The sequence below is a fragment of the Saccopteryx leptura genome, chromosome 3, assembly GCF_036850995.1.
Source record: "Saccopteryx leptura isolate mSacLep1 chromosome 3, mSacLep1_pri_phased_curated, whole genome shotgun sequence".
NCBI lineage: Eukaryota > Metazoa > Chordata > Mammalia > Chiroptera > Emballonuridae > Saccopteryx > Saccopteryx leptura.
In genome coordinates this window covers 927,382-949,187 of record NC_089505.1, presented here as the reverse complement: position 1 = coordinate 949,187, position 21,806 = coordinate 927,382, and the positions used below count along the sequence as shown (strand labels likewise).

The 21,806-nt window shown below is 56.2% G+C and overlaps 1 protein-coding gene across 5 annotated transcripts in view; it reads right to left on the bottom strand.

Moving 5' to 3' along the window:
• AGPAT4 (1-acylglycerol-3-phosphate O-acyltransferase 4) overlaps positions 1 to 21,806 on the bottom strand; it is a 114,035-nt gene that overhangs the window by 58,978 nt on the left and 33,251 nt on the right. For all 5 annotated transcript variants that reach the window (XM_066371681.1, XM_066371678.1, XM_066371679.1 and 2 more), the window contains exon 2: positions 13,896 to 14,157. In XM_066371681.1, coding sequence (XP_066227778.1) covers positions 13,896 to 14,073 — 178 coding nt within the window. In that variant the 5' untranslated portion in view covers positions 14,074 to 14,157. The remainder of the gene's footprint in view (positions 1 to 13,895; positions 14,158 to 21,806) is intronic.

Genomic DNA, 21,806 nt, shown 5'->3' with positions numbered 1-21,806 from the left:
TTCCAGGATTTTTTTTCTTTCTTCAAAACAAACTGTGCAGGTAGGATCTGCTTTTAATCCACCACCCTCCTCTTTCTGGAGACCCAGGCTGGGCCCCCACGAGTGTTTGAAAAGGCCTCGTATCCCATCTGGACGCGAGGTAAACTGAACCGGGGAGAAAAGGGAACTACTATTTGCAGTTCGTATTCTCCCTGCTTTGGCGCTGGGTTCCTGGACGCCTCCTTCCCCCTCGCTGTAAACTGTTATCTGAATTCCACCTGCGCTATCCCAACACCCACGCGAGGGTGGGGCCGCCGAGGTGTCTTGATTATTTAAAAAACAAACAAACTATATATGCCCTTAGCACACGCAAATCTTGCATACAGCTGTTTTATATCATTTACAAAGTATATCAAATGTCTTTTATCTTAGCCCTGGACATGATAAAAGAAACACACGTGGGAACCTCTGGGGTTCTCCTCCTCTGCCCTAGCGGCTCTTCTTCTTGTTGTTTACCTCGCGGCGGGGGCGGGGGTTGCGGGGGGTTGCGGGGGCGGGGGTTGCGGGGGCGGGAGGCGTGGTGAACACCCAGCCACTTTGAAGACCACACACAAAATTGTCTTGGGCAAGTTACAAGACACCGAAGTCAAACTTAGAACCTAACTTCCGAGCCGTAACTTAAGTCCCAGGTGAAACTGAATGCTCACAAAAACAAGTGGGCATCACGCGGCCGGGAATTAATTTATTTATAAACCATCTCGACAGCTAAGATGCCCGGCTGCCCGGCAAGGCCCCTGCTGGGACAAGGCGGCCTGGCGCTGTGTTCCTGAGTCTGCCGTCTCTTGAACACACCCCTCTGAAATCTGTCTATTACCAGGTCATTTCTCGTATGAAGGGTCACATATACACCTGTCACTGTGGGTAAGGCACTTGCTTTTGTTTGTATATACGCGCGTATACGTAAGAACTATAAACCGATGGCTACAATAAACGAGGCATGCCCTCCCACCACAATAGCACCCTTTTTAAAAAATTTTCCAAGGCCCACGGCCTTTGCCTGCCACTCTCTCACCAAACCAGCTGCAGATGAGACCATCTGGATATCAACAAGTTTCCCATCACCAGGCCTATCAGCTCTGCAACCACAACGTTTTGTGATGAATTGAGCTAATCTTCATTGATTTAATCAGACCTCCATCCCAAGAGTCTTTTCTCCCTGAATAAACAACAGGGTGTTGGCACAAAGGACTGATTTTGTAACAAGCTTTGTGCGGAAAAGACGGATTCTAAAGAAAACCATTTCCCCAGGACCTGGACGGGAAGGGAACACGGATTATGAAGAGACGGCGACCCGGGGTCTGAATGGAGCCGCACGCACGTCTTGATACCGGGGTGTGGGAGCCCCGGGGTGCGCAGGCACAGACGCCGGCTCCGTCTTGATACTGGGGTGTGGGAGCCCCGGGGTGCGCGGGCACAGACGCCGGCTCCGTCTTGATACCGGGGTGTGGGAGCCCCGGGGTGCGCGGGCACAGACGCCGGCTCCATCTTGATACCCGGGTGTGGGAGCCCCGGGGTGCGCGGGCACAGACGCCGGCTCCGGGAGGGCCCCACGCCTGGTTCTTCCCTGGGAGGAGCCCCCAGGCCGGTGGAGGAAGACAAGAGCCGTCCCCCCGGCGTCCACGGGGCTGGACGGAGACCCGAGCTGGGCACTGGCACCGCGTGCCTGCAGGCTGTTGCTGACTGTCTCCCAGGCGTCCCTCCCCGTCACCTCGGAGACCTTTCCCTGGGCTGAAGGACAGCTCACGTCTAGCTTTTCTAGGCTGGCTGCTCTGGTGGTGAGCCCACGCATTCTGGACTTGGATCGCGAACTTGAAGAGACAAAGATAAATAAATGCCGGTTGAAAATACAGGACAAGGCCTACGGGATGCAGGGCTCACAGGATGGGGCCCTGCTCTCCACGCACCGGACCACCCACAGGCCACGGCCTGGCCCACAGCCAGTCACTGACTGCCTCCGGTGAGGTCCCCACGGGGCCCCGTCCTCCCTGTCCAGGGGCACCAGCCGTCCTTCACTCCTCTGACTTCCCTGATGTAAGAGGTGAGAAGACGGATCCTTTCCTTTGGTCCATGAAGAAAAGCAAGGCCTCCGATCCCTACCATCCCTCGTTCCCTGTATTCCCAGTAAAATGGTACTGGGGCTGGGGGTGGAAACAGGCCCGGGCGGGGAGGTGGGGACGCGAGTGCCGTCTGGGCCTTGTTTCTGTGTGCAGCCTCAGGGCAGAACTTCAGTGTGCTCTGTGCATGCGGACACAGCTCAGCCATAACCGGAGGCCTGTAACAGCTCACCAGCCCTGGGCTCCTGGACTCCCACCCCCCAGCCTGGCAGAGCCTGTCACAAAACAGGAAGGGGAGGGAAGGGGAGGGGAGGGAAAGAGGGGAGGGGAGGGGAGGGGAGGGAAGGAGGGGAGGGGAGGGGAGGGGAGGGAAAGAGGGGAGGGGAGGGGAGGGGAGGGAAAGAGGGAAGGGAAGGGAAGGGAAGGGAAAGAGGGAAGGGAAGGGAAGGGAGGGAAGGGAAAGAGGGAAGGGAAGGGAGGGAAGGGAAGGGAAGGGAGGGAAGGGAAGGGAAAGAGGGAAGGGAAGGGAGGGAAGGGAAGGGAAAGAGGGAAGGGAAAGAGGGAAGGGAAGGGAAGGGAAAGAGGGAAGGGAAGGGAAGGGAAGGGAAAGGAGGGAGGGAAGGGAAAGGAGGGAGGGAAGGGAAGGGAAGGAAGGGAAGGGAAGGGAAGGGAAAGAGGGAAGGGAAGGGAAAGAGGGAAGGGAAAGAGGGAAGGGAAGGGAAAGAGGGAAGGGAAGGGAAAGAGGGAAGGGAAAGGAGGGAAGGGAAAGAGGGAAGGGAAGGGAAAGAGGGAAGGGAAAGGAGGGAGGGAAGGGAGGGAGGGAAGGGAAAGAGGGAAGGGAAGGGAAGGGAAAGAGGGAAGGGAAGGGAAGGGAGGGAAGGGAAGGGAAAGAGGGAAGGGAAAAGAGGGAGGGAAGGGAGGGAAGGGAGGGAAAGGAGGGAGGGAAGGGAGGGAGGGAAGGGAAAGAGGGAAGGGAAGGGAGGGAAGGGAAAGAGGGAAGGGAAGGGAAAGAGGGAAGGGAAGGGATGTGGGGAAGGGAAGGGATAGGGGTTAGGGGGAGGGGGGAGGGAAAGAGGGAAGGGAAGGGAGGGAAGGGAAAGAGGGAAGGGAAAGGAGGGAGGGAAGGGAGGGAGGGAAGGGAAAGAGGGAAGAGAAAGAGGGAAGGGAAGGGAAAGAGGGAAGGGAAAGGAGGGAGGGTAGAGAGGGAGGGAAGGGAAGGGAAGGGAGGGAGGGAAGGGAGGGAGGGAAGGGAAAAAGGAAAGGGAAGGGATGTGGGGAAGGGAAGGGATAGGGGTTAGGGGGAGGGGGGAGGGAAAGAGGGAGGGAGGAAGAAGGGAGGGAGGGAGGAAGAAGGGAGGGAGGGAGGAAGGAAGGAAGGAAGAACAGAACATGGGAGTGGGGTTTGAATGACCTCACCATACTTTATTCACTTTAATTTTTCCATTTTCTCCTTCCCATAAGCCATTCTCTATTTGGTTCTTTTTGGTATTTAGGTTTGGTTTTGTCTCTCCCCCCCCCCCCAGTTTATAAACTACATGCTCATCATATGGAAATATAAGACATTCAGGAAATATAAAAGCAATTAAAAAGAACCATCTCTGACTATAATGCCTAAAAACAGCACTCTGATACATGTCTTTCATCTGTGTTGATAAAATTGGGATTATATTCTCCTGTTCTGCATCATCCTACTTTTACTTGACATTATGCTTAGGGTGTCACATGGTTCAAGAGAATTATGACCCAGCCGGGTATTTTTCTATAAAAGATTATGTATGAGCATGACCAGGCTGTGGCACAGTGGCTAGAGCATCGGACTGGGATGCAAAGAACCCAGGTTTGAGACCCCGAGGTCGCCAGCTTCAGCGCGGGCTCATCTGGTTTGAGCAAAGCTCCTCAGCTTGGACCCAAGGTCGCTGGCTCGAGCAAGGGGTTACTCGGTCTGCTGAAGGCCCACGGTCAAGGCACATATGAGAAAGCAATCAATGAACAACTAAGGCGTTGCAATGAAAAACTAATGATTGATGCTTCTCATCTCTCTCCGTTTCTATCTGTCTGTCCCTATCTATCCCTCTCTCTGTCTCTGTAAAAAAAAAAAAAAAAAAAGACTATGTATGAATAGATTAAAAAAATTAACTTCTCAGGGCATGTTTTGAGCAATGCTGTTCAGGCAAGGCAGAAATAAACCGATATTCACAATGGCTGGAACTCCCCAGGACGAGCCCACAGGGTCCACCTAGCAAGAGCACCGGGGTCCCCAAGCCGTCCTCAGGCTTGGTGCAGGGCTGCTGTGGCCTCGTTCATTCGTGACACAGCAAGGCTATGATGACACTGGCTGGGTCTGTCTCCTTTTGATGTCCAGCCACCTGAATAAAGCTGTTTGGCCTTCAGTGACCCTAGATATGCTACTTCCTGGGGTTATAACCCGTTTCCTCCTCTTGTCAACACATCACATCACATCCTCCTCGTTCTAGAGCCTGTCGTTCTAGAGCCTGGCTGTGATGTTGCTTCAGGGAAGTGGCCCCAACCTTTCGCAGGGTGGATGGCCTTTGTCTTCAGGCTCCTGGGTACCTGTCCTGGCTTCTTACTGCCCCAAGCAGGCTGCATTCCTCTGAGGACAGCACTGCACCCCTTTACCTCCAAACTCCAGGTGCGGGTCCCGGGGACTGGCCTCCCACAGTTAATGCAGAGGCACATTCGTTAAGGAAGGCTGTCCGAGCAGTGGTGACAGGCACCCTGCAGGGTCACCTGGGCCTGAGACGGTGAATTAACCTGTGCCGCACTGATCCTAGCAGGTGTCTGCTTAGCATCTGCCACAGGTGTTAAAATAAAAACCCTATCACTGACTGTGTGTGTTTGTTTCAAAATGCGGTAGGAAAGATGGATTTGGGGAATCTCGGCTCTCCTATTTACTGTGTGACCCTAGGCAAGTCACTCGACCTCTCTGATCCCCAGTTAGCTTATCCACAAAAATGGGAATTTCCTGCTCAGAGTGGTTATATACTTATACAAGGTAGCAGATAGAAAAGGTTTAGCCGGATGCCTGATGCATGATCAACAGGATAGACTGTAGCGATTACAATTAGAAATGAAAATAGCTACCGACTTGCAACTGTGTCAACTGTACATCTCTTTTGCTTTCTCTATAGTCCTGTGGCGGGCCGCCGACTACAATGACCACTGGGACATTTGGCCTTAGCCCAGGAGCTGTCCCTCCACCACAAGGCTGTGCTAGTAACCGCTGCAGGGAGAAACTCTACACTCAGACTCTGGTCCATCGTCTGAGCTCCGCTTCCTGTGTGACCCTGAACAGCTGCTTAACCTCTCTGTGCCCAAAAGCCCAAAACAGTACCTGGAATGGTAAAAGTCTATAGAACAAAAGGGCAGAAGTAAGAAGCTGATGATTCTTAGCTCGCACCGGTTCTTACTGTTCTCCTATCCTTCCGGTATCGTTTAAATTCAGACGCCAAGTGCTTAGACTCTATAAGGAATTTCAAGTAAGATCTAACTTTAAATTGCTCCTGCTACATTCATTCCCCTTTTAGAATGCTGAGTTGCTAAACCGGCATGGTGTTATAGAACTAGGTCCATTTTGCCCAAACATGGGATAAACAGGATGCTTTTTGTTTATTCATAATGACTGGCAGGGCACATAGAGCAGGAGGACTCGGCCAAGACCCTGTCTCGTTAGGAGACCCTCATGAGGCCCTGGCCGGTCGGCTCAGAGGTAGAGTGTCAGCTGGGCATGTGGATGTCCTGGGTTTGGGTCCTGATCAGGGCACATAGGAGAAATGACTATCTGCTTCTACAGCCCTCCCCCTCCTCTCTCTCTTTCTCCTTCACCCCCCCCCCCCCTCTTCCTCCGCAGCCATGGTTTGATTGGTTTGAGCGCATTGGCTGGGACACTGAGGATGGCTCCAGGCAGCCTCCGCCTCAGGCACTAAAAATAGCTCAGTTGTGAGCAGCAGCCCAAGGGGGGGGATTGCCAGGTGGGCATCTGTCCTCTATCTCCCCTCCACTCACTTAGAAAAGAAGGGGGGGGAAGAGAGAGAGAGAGAGACTGTCATGAGATCTTTAGCAAACTGGACCTCGAGTCCCTGGGGCCGGGGTAGTAGTTGCCTTTCTCAGCACTGTTCCTCAGCACTAAACACCTGGCCTGGCGCCCAGTAGGTGCTCAACACTGACTAAATCACCAACAAAGAAATAAAAAACTACGTAGAGCAAGATGTGTTACTTGATTCAGTGTGGCCTTCTTTTTTTTTTTTTTTTTTTTTTTTTTTTTTGTATTTTTCTGAAGCTGGAAACGGGGAGAGACAGTCAGACAGACTCCCGCATGTGCCCGACCAGGATCCACCCAGCATACCCACCAGGGGTGACACTCTGCCCACCAGGAGGCGATGCTCTGCCCCTCCGGGGCGTCGTTCTGCTGAGACCAGAGCCACTCTAGCGCCTGGGGCAGAGGCCAAGGAGCCATCCCCAGCGCCCAGGTCATCTTTGCTCCAATGGAGCCTTGGCTGCAGGAGGGGAAGAGAGAGACAGAGAGGAAGGAGAGGGGGAGGGGTGGAGAAGCAAATGGGCGCTTCTCCTATGTGCCCTGGCCGGGAATCGAACCCGGGTCCCCCGCCCGCCAGGCCGATGCTCTACCGCTGAGCCAACCGGCCAAGGCCAGTGTGGCCTTCTCGTCTCACGGATCCAGTTAGGGTTCTGTTGTCATTGCCTGGGGTTCACACACTCCTCAGAACTAGAAATAAGAAGGACGTTTGTTGCCAGTCCCTGACAGCTCCCGGCTACGCATGGCGGGGGTGGGGGGTGGACCCACAGAGCCTCCGGGCCAAGCAGCAGAGCGCGGCCCTCCGGGGAAGGCGGGCTGCGTGTGCTTGTTGACGCGGCGGGGTGTGGAGGGTGGAGGCCGACACGCTTCAGGAGGAGCCAGAGGTACCAGCAGGGGACAGAGGGAGAAGAGGAACGCTGTCCCAAGCGGGAAACCGCTCTGTCCAGGGGCAAGGCTTTGTCTCTGGGTTAGACGCTAACCCACAGGCACAAGCAGCCCGGGCATCCTGAGGGAAGTCCCACAGGCCTTCTGGATCCCTTCCCAGTGTGACCTATGTCCAAGCCTAGCCGGTCACACTGTACCGGTGACAAACCCTGTCCAGTGGAGAAATGGCATGAACTGTGCCGTGAGGGAGCCACCAAAAACTGGGAGCATCACGGTCCAGGGGAAGGCTGCGGCAGGCTGGACCGCACGGGGCTGTCCGGCAGGGGCAGGCTGGGACCGCGCGGGGCTGTCCGGCAGGGGCAGGCTGGACCGCGCGGGGCTGGACGGCAGGGGCAGGCTGGACCGCGCGGGGCTGTCCGGCAGGGGCAGGCTGGGACCGCGCGGGGCTGTCCGGCAGGGGCAGGCTGGACCGCGCGGGGCTGTCCGGCAGGGGCAGGCTGGACCGCGCGGGGCTGTCCATCAGGGGCAGGCTGGACCGCGCGGGGACTGGTCGGCAGGGGCAGGCTGGACCGCGCGGGGCTGTCCGGCAGGGGCAGGCTGGACCGCGCGGGGCTGTCCGGCAGGGGCAGGCTGGACCGCGCGGGGCTGTCCGGCAGGGGCAGGCTGGACCGCGCGGGGCTGTCCATCAGGGGCAGGCTGGACCGCGCGGGACTGGTCGGCAGGGGCAGGCTGGACCGCACGGGACTGTCCGGCAGGGGCAGGCTGGACCGCACGGGACTGGTCGGCAGGGGCAGGCTGGACCGCGCGGGGCTGTCCGTCAGGGGCAGGCTGGACCGCGCGGGGCTGTCCGTCAGGGGCAGGCTGGACCGCGCGGGGCTGTCCGTCAGGGGCAGGCTGGACCGCGCGGGGCTGTCCGGCAGGGGCAGGCTGGACCGCGCGGGGCTGTCCGGCAGGGGCAGGCTGGACCGCGCGGGGCTGTCCGGCAGGGGCAGGCTGGACCGCGCGGGGCTGTCCGGCAGGGGCAGGCTGGACCGCGCGGGGCTGTCCATCAGGGGCAGGCTGGACCGCGCGGGGCTGTCCGGCAGGGGCAGGCTGGACCGCGCGGGGCTGTCCTGCAGGGGCAGGCTGGACCACGCAGGACTGTCCGGCAGGGGCAGGCTGGACCACGCGGGACTGGTCGGCAGGGGCAGGCTGGACCGCGTGGGACTGGTCGGCAGGGGCAGGCTGGACCGCGCGGGACTGTCCGTCAGGGGCAGGCTGGACCGCACGGGACTGTCCATCAGGGGCAGGCTGGACCACGCAGGACTGTCCGGAGGGGCAGGCTGGACCGCACGGGGCTGTCCGGCAGGGGCAGGCTGGGACCGCACGGGACTGTCCGGCAGGGGCAGGCTGGACCGCGCGAGACTGTCCAGCAGGGGCAGGCTGGACCGCACGGGGCTGTCCAGCAGGGGCAGGCTGGACCGCACGGGACTGTCCGGCAGGGGCAGGCTGGACCGCGCGGGGCTGTCCGGCAGGGGCAGGCTGGACCGCATGGGGCTGTCCGGCAGGGGCAGGCTGGACCGCATGGGGCTGTCCGGCAGGGGCAGGCTGGGACCGCACGGGACTGTCCGGCAGGGGCAGGCTGGACCGCGCGGGACTGTCCGGCAGGGGCAGGCTGGACCGCGCGGGACTGGTCGGCTCTGGTGCGGGATCAGGAAGCCAGGCACCCGGGCTGGCAGCGGAGGGCGGGAACGGAATCACCCGCCGCTCTATTTCTGTGTTACCAGTCCCTTCGGGAACACGAAGGCCGTCTGTACCCTCTCCACCCTACCCCCTTTTTAATAACTCTGCCATTAATAGGTTCTGCTAATCTTTGTTTGTTTTTAAACCCACAGTTTCAAAGGAGAAGGAAAACAAGCCAGCCAGCCTGGGCCCCCTCCCCCTAGAGATTAGAAGGCACATTCTGCCCCTGGAAAGGGAACCGAACGCCCCCCTCACCCTGCTGAACGGTCTTCCTCCTTCCCACCTCCGGCCGCTCGCTCCCCCCTCTCCCACTTCACCTGCTAAGCCAGCCCCACCCAGCCTCTCCTGCCTACAGATCCAGGCAAAATAAAATAAAGCAACCCGTCAAAAACCAGCAGTCTAGGTTAATACGCTTTCAAACTGCCATTCATAATGTGGCTTTTTGCCTTTAAAGTAAAAAAAAAAAAAAAAAGCTCTGTTCTGTGTGTCATGCTGGTTGCCATGCTGTCTCCACGGCATTCTGTCACCGCTGACATTAGCGTGGCCTTGTGACCCTGAGCTTCAGGCCCCAGGCTTCCCCGGAGCAGCACCAGGCCCTTCACAAACATTGAAAGAAGCCGGCGGATGGCGGAGCGCGACGAGGACGGAGGGAGGTTCAGGGCCCGTGAATCTCTAGGAAACAATTTATTCTGCCTTTTTTTTTCCTTGAGAAGTCAGCGGCACATGACGAATGTGGCTGTTTTCCTGAGCTTGAGAGTGACTCACCCAGAGGAGACACAGTGAAATCCCAGGGAGCGTTTTTATCTTAACTCCAAGGGAGGAGGGGCGCGTGGGAGCGAGCAGAGGGCCCAGGCCGCCTCCGAGTCCCAGCTCGCAAACCGCACCTCGCCACGCTCAACGCCCAGCAGTGAGTCCCGCGCCGTCTGCCTTCCCTCACGGCTGCGGGAGGCCCGGGGTATCGGGGAAGCCATCAACCACCGAGACGAGTGGGAAGAGGGGAGAAGCCTTCCCTTCCCTCGTTGAGTGCTGGGAAATGGGGCTGCTTCTGTCTGCTCGGCTCCCTGCCCACCAAAGCTCCCCCCGCCCCGGGCCAGTAGGCACAGAGCACCCCCCCCCCGCCCCAGGCCAGTAGGCACAGAGCTCCCCCCCCCGCCCCAGGCCAGTAGGCACAGAGCTCCCCCCCCCCCGCCCCAGGCCAGTAGGCACAGAGCTCCCCCCACCGCCCCAGGCCAGTAGGCACAGAGCTCCCCCCCCCCGCCCCGGGCCAGTAGGCACAGAGCACCGTGGGGTGCACACAGAGGGGTGTCCTGGGTGGGGGTGCGTCCAGGCCTTCCGGCAGAACGAGACTGCTGGCCCTTCACTGTTGTCCAGTGTGGGGGAAATGCCAGGAGTCTTGGATGGTCAGTGCTTGACTGTCATTTGGGATGACGACTGATTTAACTCCTTTATGATAGACTAAGAAAGATACCTTGTTTTCTGAACGTGTTGCCCATCTTACTTTCCATCGGAAGCAGGTAGGCCAGAGGGTCCTCCCGAACACTGACACCATCCTGCCAGGACCCGGGTCCTCACTGTCTACTCCGAGCAGAGCACACACAGCACTCTCAGGAGCACCCACCACCCTGCCAGGACCCGGGTCCTCACTGTCCACTCCGAGCAGAGCACACACAGCACTCTCAGGAGCACCCACCACCCTGCCAGGACCCGGGTCCTCACTGTCCACTCCGAGCAGAGCACACACAGCACTCTCAGGAGCACCCACCACCCTGCCAGGACCCGGGTCCTCACTGTCCACTCCGAGCAGAGCACACACAGCACTCTCAGGAGCACCCACCGTCCTGCCGGGACCCGGGTCCTCACTGTCCACTCCGAGCAGAGCACACACAGCACTCTCAGGAGCACCCACCACCCTGCCGGGACCCGGGTCCTCACTGTCCACTCTGAGCAGAGCACACCCACCACCCTGCCGGGACCCGGGTCCTCACTGTCCACTCCGAGCAGAGCACACACAGCACTCTCAGGAGCACCCACCCACCACCCTTCCAGGACCCGGGTTCTCACTGTCCACTCCAATCAGAGCACACACGGCACTCTCAGGAGCACTCACCACCCTGCCGGGACCCGGGTCCTCACTGTCCACTCCAAGTCCTCACTGTCCACTCCGAGCAGAGCACACACAGCACTCTCAGGAGCACCCACCCACCACCCTGCCAGGACCCGGGTTCTCACTGTCCACTCCGAGCAGAGCACACACAGCACTCTCAGGAGCGCCCATCACCCTGCCGGGACCCGGGTCCTCACTGTCCACTCCGAGCAGGGCACACACAGCACTCTCAGGAGCACCCGCCCACCACCCTGCCGGGACCCGGGTCCTCACTGTCCACTCCGAGCAGGGCACACACAGCACTCTCAGGAGCACCCACCCACCACCCTGCCGGGACCCGGGTCCTCACTGTCCACTCCGAGCAGAGCACACACAGCACTCTCAGGAGCGCCCGCCCACCACCCTGCTGGGACTCGGGTCCTCACTGTCCACTCCGAGTAGAGTGCACACAGCACTCTCAGGAGCGCCCACCACCCTGCCAGGACCCGGGTCCTCACTGTCCACTCCGAGCAGAGCGCACACGGCACTCTCAGGAGCACCCACCACCCTGCCAGGACCCGGGTCCTCACTGTCCACTCCGAGCAGAGCGCACACGGCACTCTCAGGAGCACCCACCACCCTGCCAGGACCCGGGTCCTCACTGTCCACTCCGAGCAGAGCGCACACGGCACTCTCAGGAGCACCCACCACCCTGCCGGGACCCGGGTCCTCACTGTCCACTCCGAGCAGAGCACACACAGCACTCTCAGGAGCACCCACCACCCTGCCAGGACCCGGGTCCTCACTGTCCACTCTGAGCAGAGCACACACAGCACTCTCAGGAGCGCACGCCCACCACCCTGCCGGGACCCGGGTCCTCACTGTCCACTCCCAGCAGAGCACACACAGCACTCTCAGGAGCGCCCACCACCCTGCCGGGACCCGGGTCCTCACTGTCCACTCCGAGCAGAGCGCACACAGCACTCTCAGGAGTGCCCATCACCCTGCCGGGACCCGGGTCCTCACTGTCCACTCCGAGCAGAGCACACACAGCACTCTCAGGAGCGCCCGCCCACCACACTGCCGGGACTCGGGTCCTCACTGTCCACTCCGAGCAGAGCGCACACAGCACTCTCAGGAGCACCCACCACCCTGCCAGGACCCGGGTCCTCACTGTCCACTCTGAGCAGAGCACACACAGCACTCTCAGGAGCGCCCGCCCTAAATCCTCTCCCTCACGTCTTGACCCCGAGTGAGAGCCCCAGTTCTGAGCTGTCTGCTTGAAATTGTGACGGTGCAAATACAGGTCATTTAAAACTGCAAACGGACAGATCTGGGGGTCTTCAGGGTGCACGCACATCGTATAAATGCAGGTTTCCGGGAGGAGAGCTGTAGGCACTGCTTTGTCAGGGGTAGAGATGCCCATTGCTGGGGTATAAAAAGACACTTGGAATCAGAAGGGAAAAGAACTATCTCCTTCCCTGGATTATGCAAACTCTTCTCTCTTCACCTACGATTCAAGTTCAGGCCACCTTGATGCCTCTGCCCTGCTCTGACAAGTCGTCCCCTTCCTGTACCCCAGTAGACACCCAAATACCAGAGGCCAGTGCGAGAGCAAACGTGTGACCAGGACGTTGGCCTTAGGCACAACCGCACTGAATGAGTGACCGCACCCCACACAGTCCAGGGGCGTATGGGTTAAACGTACTGTTTTGCAGTTAAAATGTGGCTTTATGGTCTTCTGAACATTTTCAAGACATATTTGTATAAAGTAACAGGTACTTTGCAAGACAAAGTAGGTCTACTACTCAAACCGTCTCAGAAAGAGCAGCAGACATGTTAGCCAGTTCTAAGTTGGTGAAAATATAGAATGTTTCTATTGTTTTTTTTCTTCTTCTTACAAGTTAATATTTTGAGGTTTACAAAGTAACATTAGATCAGTAGTAATCCATGTGGACAACTGTGTATAGCATGTATTGTTTCAGTTCAAATTCAAATTGGATTGTTTCATTTAAAGAGTTTCGGAGTGACAGTAATAATTTTGGACTCGGTGTGATATCAGGTTGCTGAGATTTTTAAATTGCTTAATTTGAAAGAACTCGTATTTTAAATTACACACACACCCCTATATATATAAAATTGCTACTGAAGCACTATATTTTGTACTGTCGAGAACAGGTAAAGATTTAAGGTCAATTAACAATAAAACTCATTGCTAGATATCCTATTATTCTAATTCATCCTTTTTCATTATAATTTTTGACATTCAGGCCAGTTGAGTTAGCCATGTTTAAATAGTCTAGTATAATCTCTCTCTCTCTCTCTCTCTCTCTCTCACACACACACACACACACACACTCACACACACACATGGATATCTAGAAAGCCGGGGAATTTGGATACAGTTGATGGATGGTGTCCATGCTAATTTTCTTGTTGGGATATTACACTGTGTTATGCAAGAGGTTACCATGGGGATGGGCAGGTCTGGCTGAAGGGCTTATAGGATCTCTATTCTTTTTTGTAACTGCCCCTGAATCTACAATTAGCTCAAAATAAAAAGTTTTAAAAATAAAAGAAGAGAGAGAACAATATAGTATACGCCGTTTAGTTTTTCAAATACGTGTGTGCATTTCGAATATGTGTATCTGCCCCTATCAGAGACTCACCTGCGCCCATGGGCACCCACAGGACCCACTGACACGTCCGGACACATATATGTATTTCCGTAGGGACGGCTAAGAAATTGTTACTGCCAATCCCTGCTGTGGAAGAAAACTATAGGAACACACGAACTGCGTGTTTACTTTTCCTACAACACCCTTTCTGCCCGTGGGATATTGTGCTATTGGCCTTATTCATGGAAACACCAGTTTGTTTGTTTTTTAAGCGTGTAGACAAAGTAGACGCTTCAAAACCAAAAAATAACCACACACAGAAACAAAAAGAATACATAGCTTAGCGTGCAACGCAAGCCTGGAAACCTGTGCTAGAAGCCCCGATGCTGTCACGCAGCCCAGCGGTTCGGACGCAGAGGGAGAAGGGAAGGGGAGTTTCTTACGGCTGGAGACGCAGTAGGACAGGCGGCAGTTGAGCTTCCGGAAGAGCTGCTTGTTGATGGGCCAGAGGACGAGCGTGAGGAGCTGGATGGTGTTGACGATGAGCCCCGAGGCGATAAAGACGTAGCAGAAGACGAGGTGGCACAGGAACTGAGACTTCAGCACCCCGACGAGGTCCATGGCGGCTGGCGGCTTCTCTTCACGCTGAAGACCCGCGGGGAGATCTCTCCAGACGGAAAGAAGGCCTGGGACTCAGGGACGCCTCTAAAACACAAACGCCATGCCAAACGTCAGAAAAAGTAATATACGCTTTTAGAGTCGAGAAAAAAAACTCTTAAAAAAAACCCAGAAGACTCTCGAGGTTGAGCACACTGTGCAGTAGCTGATTATCTGTGCACTAAGCAGTGCATACTTAGTGTGGGGCACAGCATCGGCCCTTTAAAAATAATAGTTTCTGTACATGTCCCAGCACCCTGAGAGGTGGGCATTGTGATGAACAGGAGGGAACCGCGCCCCTCGGAGGGTAAGCAATGTGGCCCGGGCTCTCCAGCTCCCACCGCTGAGGAGTGGCCCAGCTGGCCCGGGTTCCCGCTGACCTCTGCCAGCACCTCTCTCCTGTGGGGGCACACACAGTAGTGTCCACATCTGGGCCGTCCCTCCAGCTGCCATCTCTGCCTGAAGACCACCCCACCCCGACTCCTCACCCCCCACCACTTATCTCACTCCCCAGACGTCAGCTCAAACGTCACTTCCTCCAGCAAGACCTCCCTGAACTCACGCCTGCTCCGGGTGAGACTACGGGGTGACCCTGGGTGGGCTCTGCCTCCCAAGACCCCTGTCGTAGCGTGCCACTCTGTGCCCTCCCTCGTTTGCCTCCCCCCTGTGGGGGGCAGCCAGCTCTCCAGGGCACACGGTTATCTGGAGGGTCATCGGGGTCTCCCCAGCACTTGGACGGTCACTGGCTCACAGTTGGAACTCCATTTTTACAGAGAGAGGAAGGGAGAGAGACAGACAGACAGACAGAAACAGCGATCTGTTCCTGTATGTGCCCTGACCGAACCAGCAACCTCTGTGCTTCAGGATGACGCTCTCACCCACCGAGCTACCCGGCCAGGGCTCCGAGCTCAATTTTTAAGAAACAGTGTTTGTGGAATGATATAATGAAGGGAGTCAAGGGGAGAACATTGAGATAACAGTAATCACAAGCAGCTATGATGGTGAGGACCCCTCAGCGCACCCCGACATGTGGGCGCGCGCGCGCGCACACACACACACGTTCTAAAACCCAAAAGAAACCCAAAGCGCGCACAGCAAGCAGCCAGACGCGCACGCATCCTGTGACCGGTCTCCAACCCCAGGAGAGAAAAACGAGTGACCTCACAGGTTTGGCAAATAAAGCCGTTGAGGAAGAACGTGAAGGCAGGAGGTCCGAGGACTCGGATGGGAAAAGAGAGCAAGCCAGGGGCCGACGCAGGGCCCACCGGTGTCTCCGGGAAGCAGAAGGTCAGCGCAGAGTCACCCAGCGGGGGCTCCAACGGGCTTGCTAACAGTAAGGGCTGAGACAGCCTACACTCTGTGACAAGCTTAATTAATAATACAAAAAAAAACTCTCCAAAAAGCCTTGTATAATTGTTTCACACGTATTGTCACGTTTTCAGCCTCAGAGGCATCCACAAGATGCGTATTATTAATTGCATCTTTCAGAATAAGAAACAGGGATAAACCCACAGGCTCGGCCATCGGCCTGAGGGGGCCGGCGTGGACCACGAGTCTGGACGCCTGGCCCTCCCCCTTCCGCTGTGCTGTCCGGGCGGCACTGCTCCTGCAGCACAGGGCCGGGGGGTTCTCCTGGGGTCGGCCCACCCTCCACAGAGCAGCCCAGAGAGGAGCCCCAGGGGGAATGCGGAGTCACAGACCCCACGCTGAGGGGTGGGGGGCCACAGCAGCTAGCGCTGGCTCTGAGGATGGCCTCAGGCACATGAGCAGTCCCGGGGGCCTCCTTCTGAAACGTTCAGTTAGGGGAGCAGGAGGATGTGCTGCACGCCTGCGGCTTCCTGCACATTCCTTCCTGATGGGGAGGGAGTGGACAGGAGCCTTTGGCCTGGTTTCCCTGTGGTCAGCTCCACTCGGTGGAGACATCCATTCTCCCGGAAGCCTGCTCAGGGGCGAGGCCAGGACTCGGCAGGGGCATCCACCTCTGACCCCTCCAGGCTGCTCAGGGGCGAGGCCAGGACCCCGAAGGGGCATCCACCTCTGACCCCTCCAGGCTGCTCAGGGGCGAGGCCAGGACTCGGCAGGGGCGTCCACCTCTGACCCCTCCAGGCTGCTCAGGGGCGAGGCCAGGACTCGGCAGGGGCGTCCACCTCTGACCCCTCCAGCCTGCTCAGGGGCGAGGCCAGGACCCCGCAGGGGCATCCACCTCTGACCCCTCCAGCCTGCCCAGGGGCGAGGCCAGGACTCGGCAGGGGCATCCACCTCTGACCCCTCCAGGCTGCTCAGGGGCGAGGCCAGGACTCGGCAGGGGCATCCGCCTCTGACCCCTCCAGGCTGCCCAGGGGCGAGGCCAGGACTCGGCAGGGGCATCCACCTCTGACCCCTCCAGGCTGCCCAGGGGCGAGGCCAGGACTCGGCAGGGGCATCCGCCTCTGACCCCTCCAGGCTGTCACACCCCTCCCCGCCCGCCTGGCGTCCACACGCCCAGGCTCTCCCCACGGAAGAGGCGTTGGCTGGCCCCCAGTGCTCGTGGACCACTGGACCTCAGTTTACAGTTTGGCAGCGGTTACGGCATGTTGAATATTCATGAGCTTTATTCACTGTCCTCTGATCAGCCACTAAATGCCGCCAGACAATCTGGCCAGAGGAAGTCTGCCTCTTCACTAGGTTTCTGGGATCTAGTGTTTGCAAACAAAGTATTTGACAGATCCTTTGCTATGCTGACATAACCCTAATTTCAAAAAATTAAAAATGAATCTGCCTTTTGACTCAGGGATCCCACTTCTGGGTATATATCCTAAGAATCCCGAAATGCTAATTAAAAAGAACACATGCACCCCTGTGTTCACTGCAGTGTTATTTCCGATAGCCACATGCCCATCAGTAGATGAGTGGATAAAAAAAGCTGTGGTACATTCATGCATTGGAATACTACGCAGCCATAAAAAAGAGAAAGGAAGTCTTATCTTTGGCAACAGGATGGATGGCCGTGGAGATCGTTACGCTAAGTGAAATAAACCAGTCAGAGAAAGAGAAATACCCTATGATGACACTCAGATGTGGAATCTAATGAACAAAATGAAGCAACAAGCAAAAGAGAAACAGACGCATACACAGCAGGCTGGCAGCCACGGGGCGGGGGAGATGATGGGGAGGGAAGTAGAGTGTAGAGCAAAAATGGACCAAAACCACCACAACTCACGGACATGGGCAACAGGGTGGTGATGGGGGGGATGGAGGAGGCTCCGGGGGAGAAACGGTGGTGGACGAAGACTGGACCTGCGGGGAGAGACGGGCGAACAGTACGGTGCACAGAGATGTGTGGAAGCACTGGGCACCCGAAACCTCTATAACTATGTTAACCAGTGTCGCCCCAATAAAGTTCAATCAAAGAAAATAAGAAATGGAGGTCGACTGACATTGGAAACACAGAGGCTTCCACGCTGCCGTCCTCGGTTTCTAGACGGGGGAGGGGGGGCATTGTGAAGAACAGGTAAGTTTCTTTTCCCCTCGCAGAAAACCGAGGACCACCACGCCTTCGTAACACCCTTGTCAGTACGGCACGAACCTCGGTGAACTAACCCAGCATCGGTGACAAGCTTTACGGGGACCTTGGCTGCTTCGGTGCTGCACCCACACACTTCCTCAAATCACAGCGGATCGGAAAAGGTCAGAAAACCCAAGTCAGAGGTGTTATCTGAGTTTTTTCAAAGAACGAGTCTGACCCATGAGCTTAATAGACGTCACCAGCACTTTTAAACAGAGACAAAAAGCAACTGTTACTAGATCATCATTAGGTTCAAAGTAACTGATGCCAAGTGACCTTTATTTCCCAGGCGACTGATGGTTTAGTAGGTTTTGAGTTGAACCAATCATTTGACAGAGTCTCTGCCAGGCCAGGGAACACTGTTGCTATGAGTCTAGGTTAAATTGGTTCATGGCCATTCGAAAAAAAAAATAAGTAGCCGTCATTCATGTTGCAGGGGGCTTCTTATGTAGTGGAAGGGGTCTGCCTGTGCACCATCTGGATGTACAAAAATAAAGTGTTCATACAAGGATGGAGAGACCCAGGGATCATACACACAGGGGGCCCTGAATGACCATGTTAACATATCAACACTGGCGTTAAACCAGCTAGTATAGACCTTGGGAGACTATTAGAATATACCGAGTAGGAAATAGTAACAAAGAAGCAGGATTAGGAATGGTAAAATAATAGCGTAAGCATTTATATCGTTCACTCTGATACCTGTTTCTATATTCACAGCTATCTATTAAGAGTGGCTACTTTTTTTTTTTTTTTTTGTATTTTTCTGAAGCTAGAAACGGGGAGAGACAGTCAGACAGACTCCTGCATGTGCCCGACCGGGATCCACCCGGCACGCCCACCAGGGGGCGACGCTCTGCCCACCAGGGGGCGATGCTCTGCCCCTCCGGGGCGTCGCTCTGTTGCGACCAGAGCCACTCTAGCGCCTGGGGTAGAGGCCAAGGAGCCATCCCCAGCGCCCGAGCCATCTTTGCTCCAATGGAGCCTCGGCTGTGAGAGGGGAAGAGAGAGACAGAGAGGAAGGAGAGGGGGAGTGGCTACTTTTTGGTGAGAGAATTATGCTGACTTATTTTTTCTTGTGCTTTGCTACTCTTTCCTATAAGGAGAATGAGAGCTTCCCCTTGCTGGTCACGGACCTGGGTGGACCATTCCCAGCCTCCCTCGCGGCGAGGTGGGGTCAGGTCGGGTGGAGTTCAGGAGCGTATGTGGTGAAGGCAGGAAGGTACCTGCAGGTATCTGACGGAGAAAGAGGGCTGCTTGCAAACCTGATGAGACATCAGAGTCTGCAGGAAGGTGATAAATCCAGCCCGTCATCTGCACCAAAGAGAGATTCAGGAATGGGAGCCAGCCTGAGCGTCCCTTTGAACCCGGGCACTATGGTTTGACAGCCATGGACGTTACTTAACTCCACAGCCCTCGGCGTCCTCATGTGGACACTCAGAATCATGCCGTCCACGTGAGACGGCCGTGAGGGCCAAGTATAACAAAGCGTCTGGAACATCTAACGCAACGCCTGGGACACGGGGAGCGCCCAGACAATAGGGGAATTTTTATATCACTGCAAGAAAAGGAAGAGGCAAAGAGTGGAGAAGCTAAGATGTATTATGCTGGCATTTCTGGAAAAGCTTCCGAGAGATAAATTGACTCGGTGTTCCTTCTCACGGCACAGCCAGATCCTGACTTTTCCTTTAATTTGCCTTCAAGCGCGTTAAAACATTTCCTCCCCGCTGGTTTTCATTCTAACCTGCACTTTTCTGGTCGTGACTCAGCAACGAGAAAGGATGCATTCCCCACAAACTCACAGGGACCTTCCCTTCGGAACCGTGGGACGATCTCCCTGAGCGCGGCGAGGGGAAGGGGACGTCAGACTTAAGCGCTGTGCCGGCCGGCAGGACGCTTCTCCAGTGCCATGTCCCGTGCACGCATCGAAGGTAGTGCGCACCAGTGGGTGTTCGCTCTGCAGGTCCCGGTACAGCGGGCGGCAAGGGATGTGAGCAAACACAAGGAAGCCTGCAATCTCCCCACAGGGGAGCCCAAACTGCATCCTTGTCTACACACACACACCAGCTTCGACGTGAAGGCTGACGCTAGGCAACAGGCAGGGAGGATGCCGGCTAAGTTCCACTCTGCCCGGTTAGTGCTCTGCGGCTGTTAACTGAGCGTGAACGGCAGTCTCACTCAGGGAGACTGAGCCTGGGACAGAGTGGGACAAACCCTTCCACGAGCTTGTTTGTAAAGGTTTGGTTGGTTGGTTGGTTGGTTGGTTTGTTACATTCACGTGACAAGCACTGGAACCAGATCAGGGGTTTTAGACGAAGCAAACTCTTCCAAAGAAATCAATCCAAGCGGAATTGCTAACAGGGGACCCATGACCAATCCAGTATCATCACTGAAATCTAAACAACCCCTTATTTTGTTTTTTTTTTTAACGCCAAACGCCACATTTCACAAACAGAAAAAAAAAAATAAAGCAATGCAAATGGAGACAATACTACTTTTTACATTCCAAGCTAAAAATTGTAACAGTCCCTTCTGAGAGAGATTCCGCACAGAGGGGCCCATCCTCAGCGTGGGAACGACCACTCCGCGTTGGAAAGCGGTTCGACATGAGAGACCTTATCGTCTTCACACAGGTTGACCTGGTAAACCCACTTCTGACAACCTCTCTTAGGGACACGTTCAGTGTTTAGAAAATTCTCTCTGCACAAAGATATTCAGCAGGTATCATTTATAAGCACCCCAAAATTAAAAACGGGTCACGTTTCTGACGTGAAGAAACAAACCACATAGGGAATGATGGGAAACTCACACGACTGAATGTAGACAGGGACTGTATCATAGGTTTGTAATAAAACAGACACATTTTCATTAATTTGAGAGATAAAGGACACAAAATTACATATATACACATAACATATATATATATACATATATACATATAATTTTTATATATGCTTCTAAAATCACAACTCTAAAATCAAGTAGAGAAAAAATACTCGAAGCCTAACCAGGCAGTGGTGCAATGGAGAGAGCGCCAGACTGGGATGCGAAGGACCCAGGTTTGAAACCCAGAGGTCACAGGCTTGAGCGCAGGGTCACTGGTTTGAGCGGGGGACAAAGACATGACCCCATGGTCGCTGGCTTGAGCAAGGGGTCACTGGCTCAGCTAGAGACCCCCAGTCAAGGCACATATGAGAAAGCAATCAATGAACAAGCAATCAACGAACAACTAAGATGCCGCAGTGAAGAATTCATGCTTCTCATCTCTCTCTGTGCACGTACGTACACACACACACACACACACACACACACACACACACACACTGAGGTAAGTCAGCCAACCAACGATTTCATCATCTTCCCCCTCAAGCAGATGAGGTCTCAGGTTCCCTACAAAGCGACCGCTCCCTGATTCGGATAGGAACACATATGCCCTCACAAGCCAGGCTTTCCCCGCTGTAACCCCCCCGGGGGTCTTCCTCCACAGTGACGGAGGGTCCAGCCCCTCTCCTCCTCAGCGCCCGTCGCCAGGGAAGGCGCTTGGGTGGGGGACGTTTCCACCTGATGAGGAAAAGAAACCCTGAGCGGGGGTTGGCAGAGAGAGCAGCACGACTGGCGTGGTGCTGGGGGGCGACGTCCTGTCCCCTGACCCGTGTCGTTGGCCTCCGGGTGAGAGGAGAAGGCAGCATGCCGTCCCAGGTGTCTGACCAGGGTCCTCGGTCTGCAGGGTGGAGGTGCCCGGGGACAGCGGAGCCTCCGGGTGAGAGGAGCAGGCAGCATGCCGTCCCAGGTGTCTGACCAGTGTCCTCAGTCTGCAGGGTGGAGGTGCCCGGGGATGGCGGAGCCTCCGGGTGAGAGGAGCAGGCAGGATGCCGTCCCAGGTGTCTGACCAGTGTCCTCGGTCTGCAGGGTGGAGATGGCTGGGGACGGCGGGTCCCCGGATGAGAGGAGCAGGCGGCATGCCGCCCCAGGTGTCTGACCAGTGTCCTCGGTCTGCAGGGTGGAGGTGCCCGGGGACGGCACAGCCTCCGGGTGAGAGGAGCAGGCAGCATGCTGTCCCAGGTGTCTGACCAGGGTCCTCGGTCTGCAGGGCGGAGCCTCCGGGTGAGAGGAGCAGGCGGCATGCCGTCCCAGGTGTCTGACCAGTGTCCTC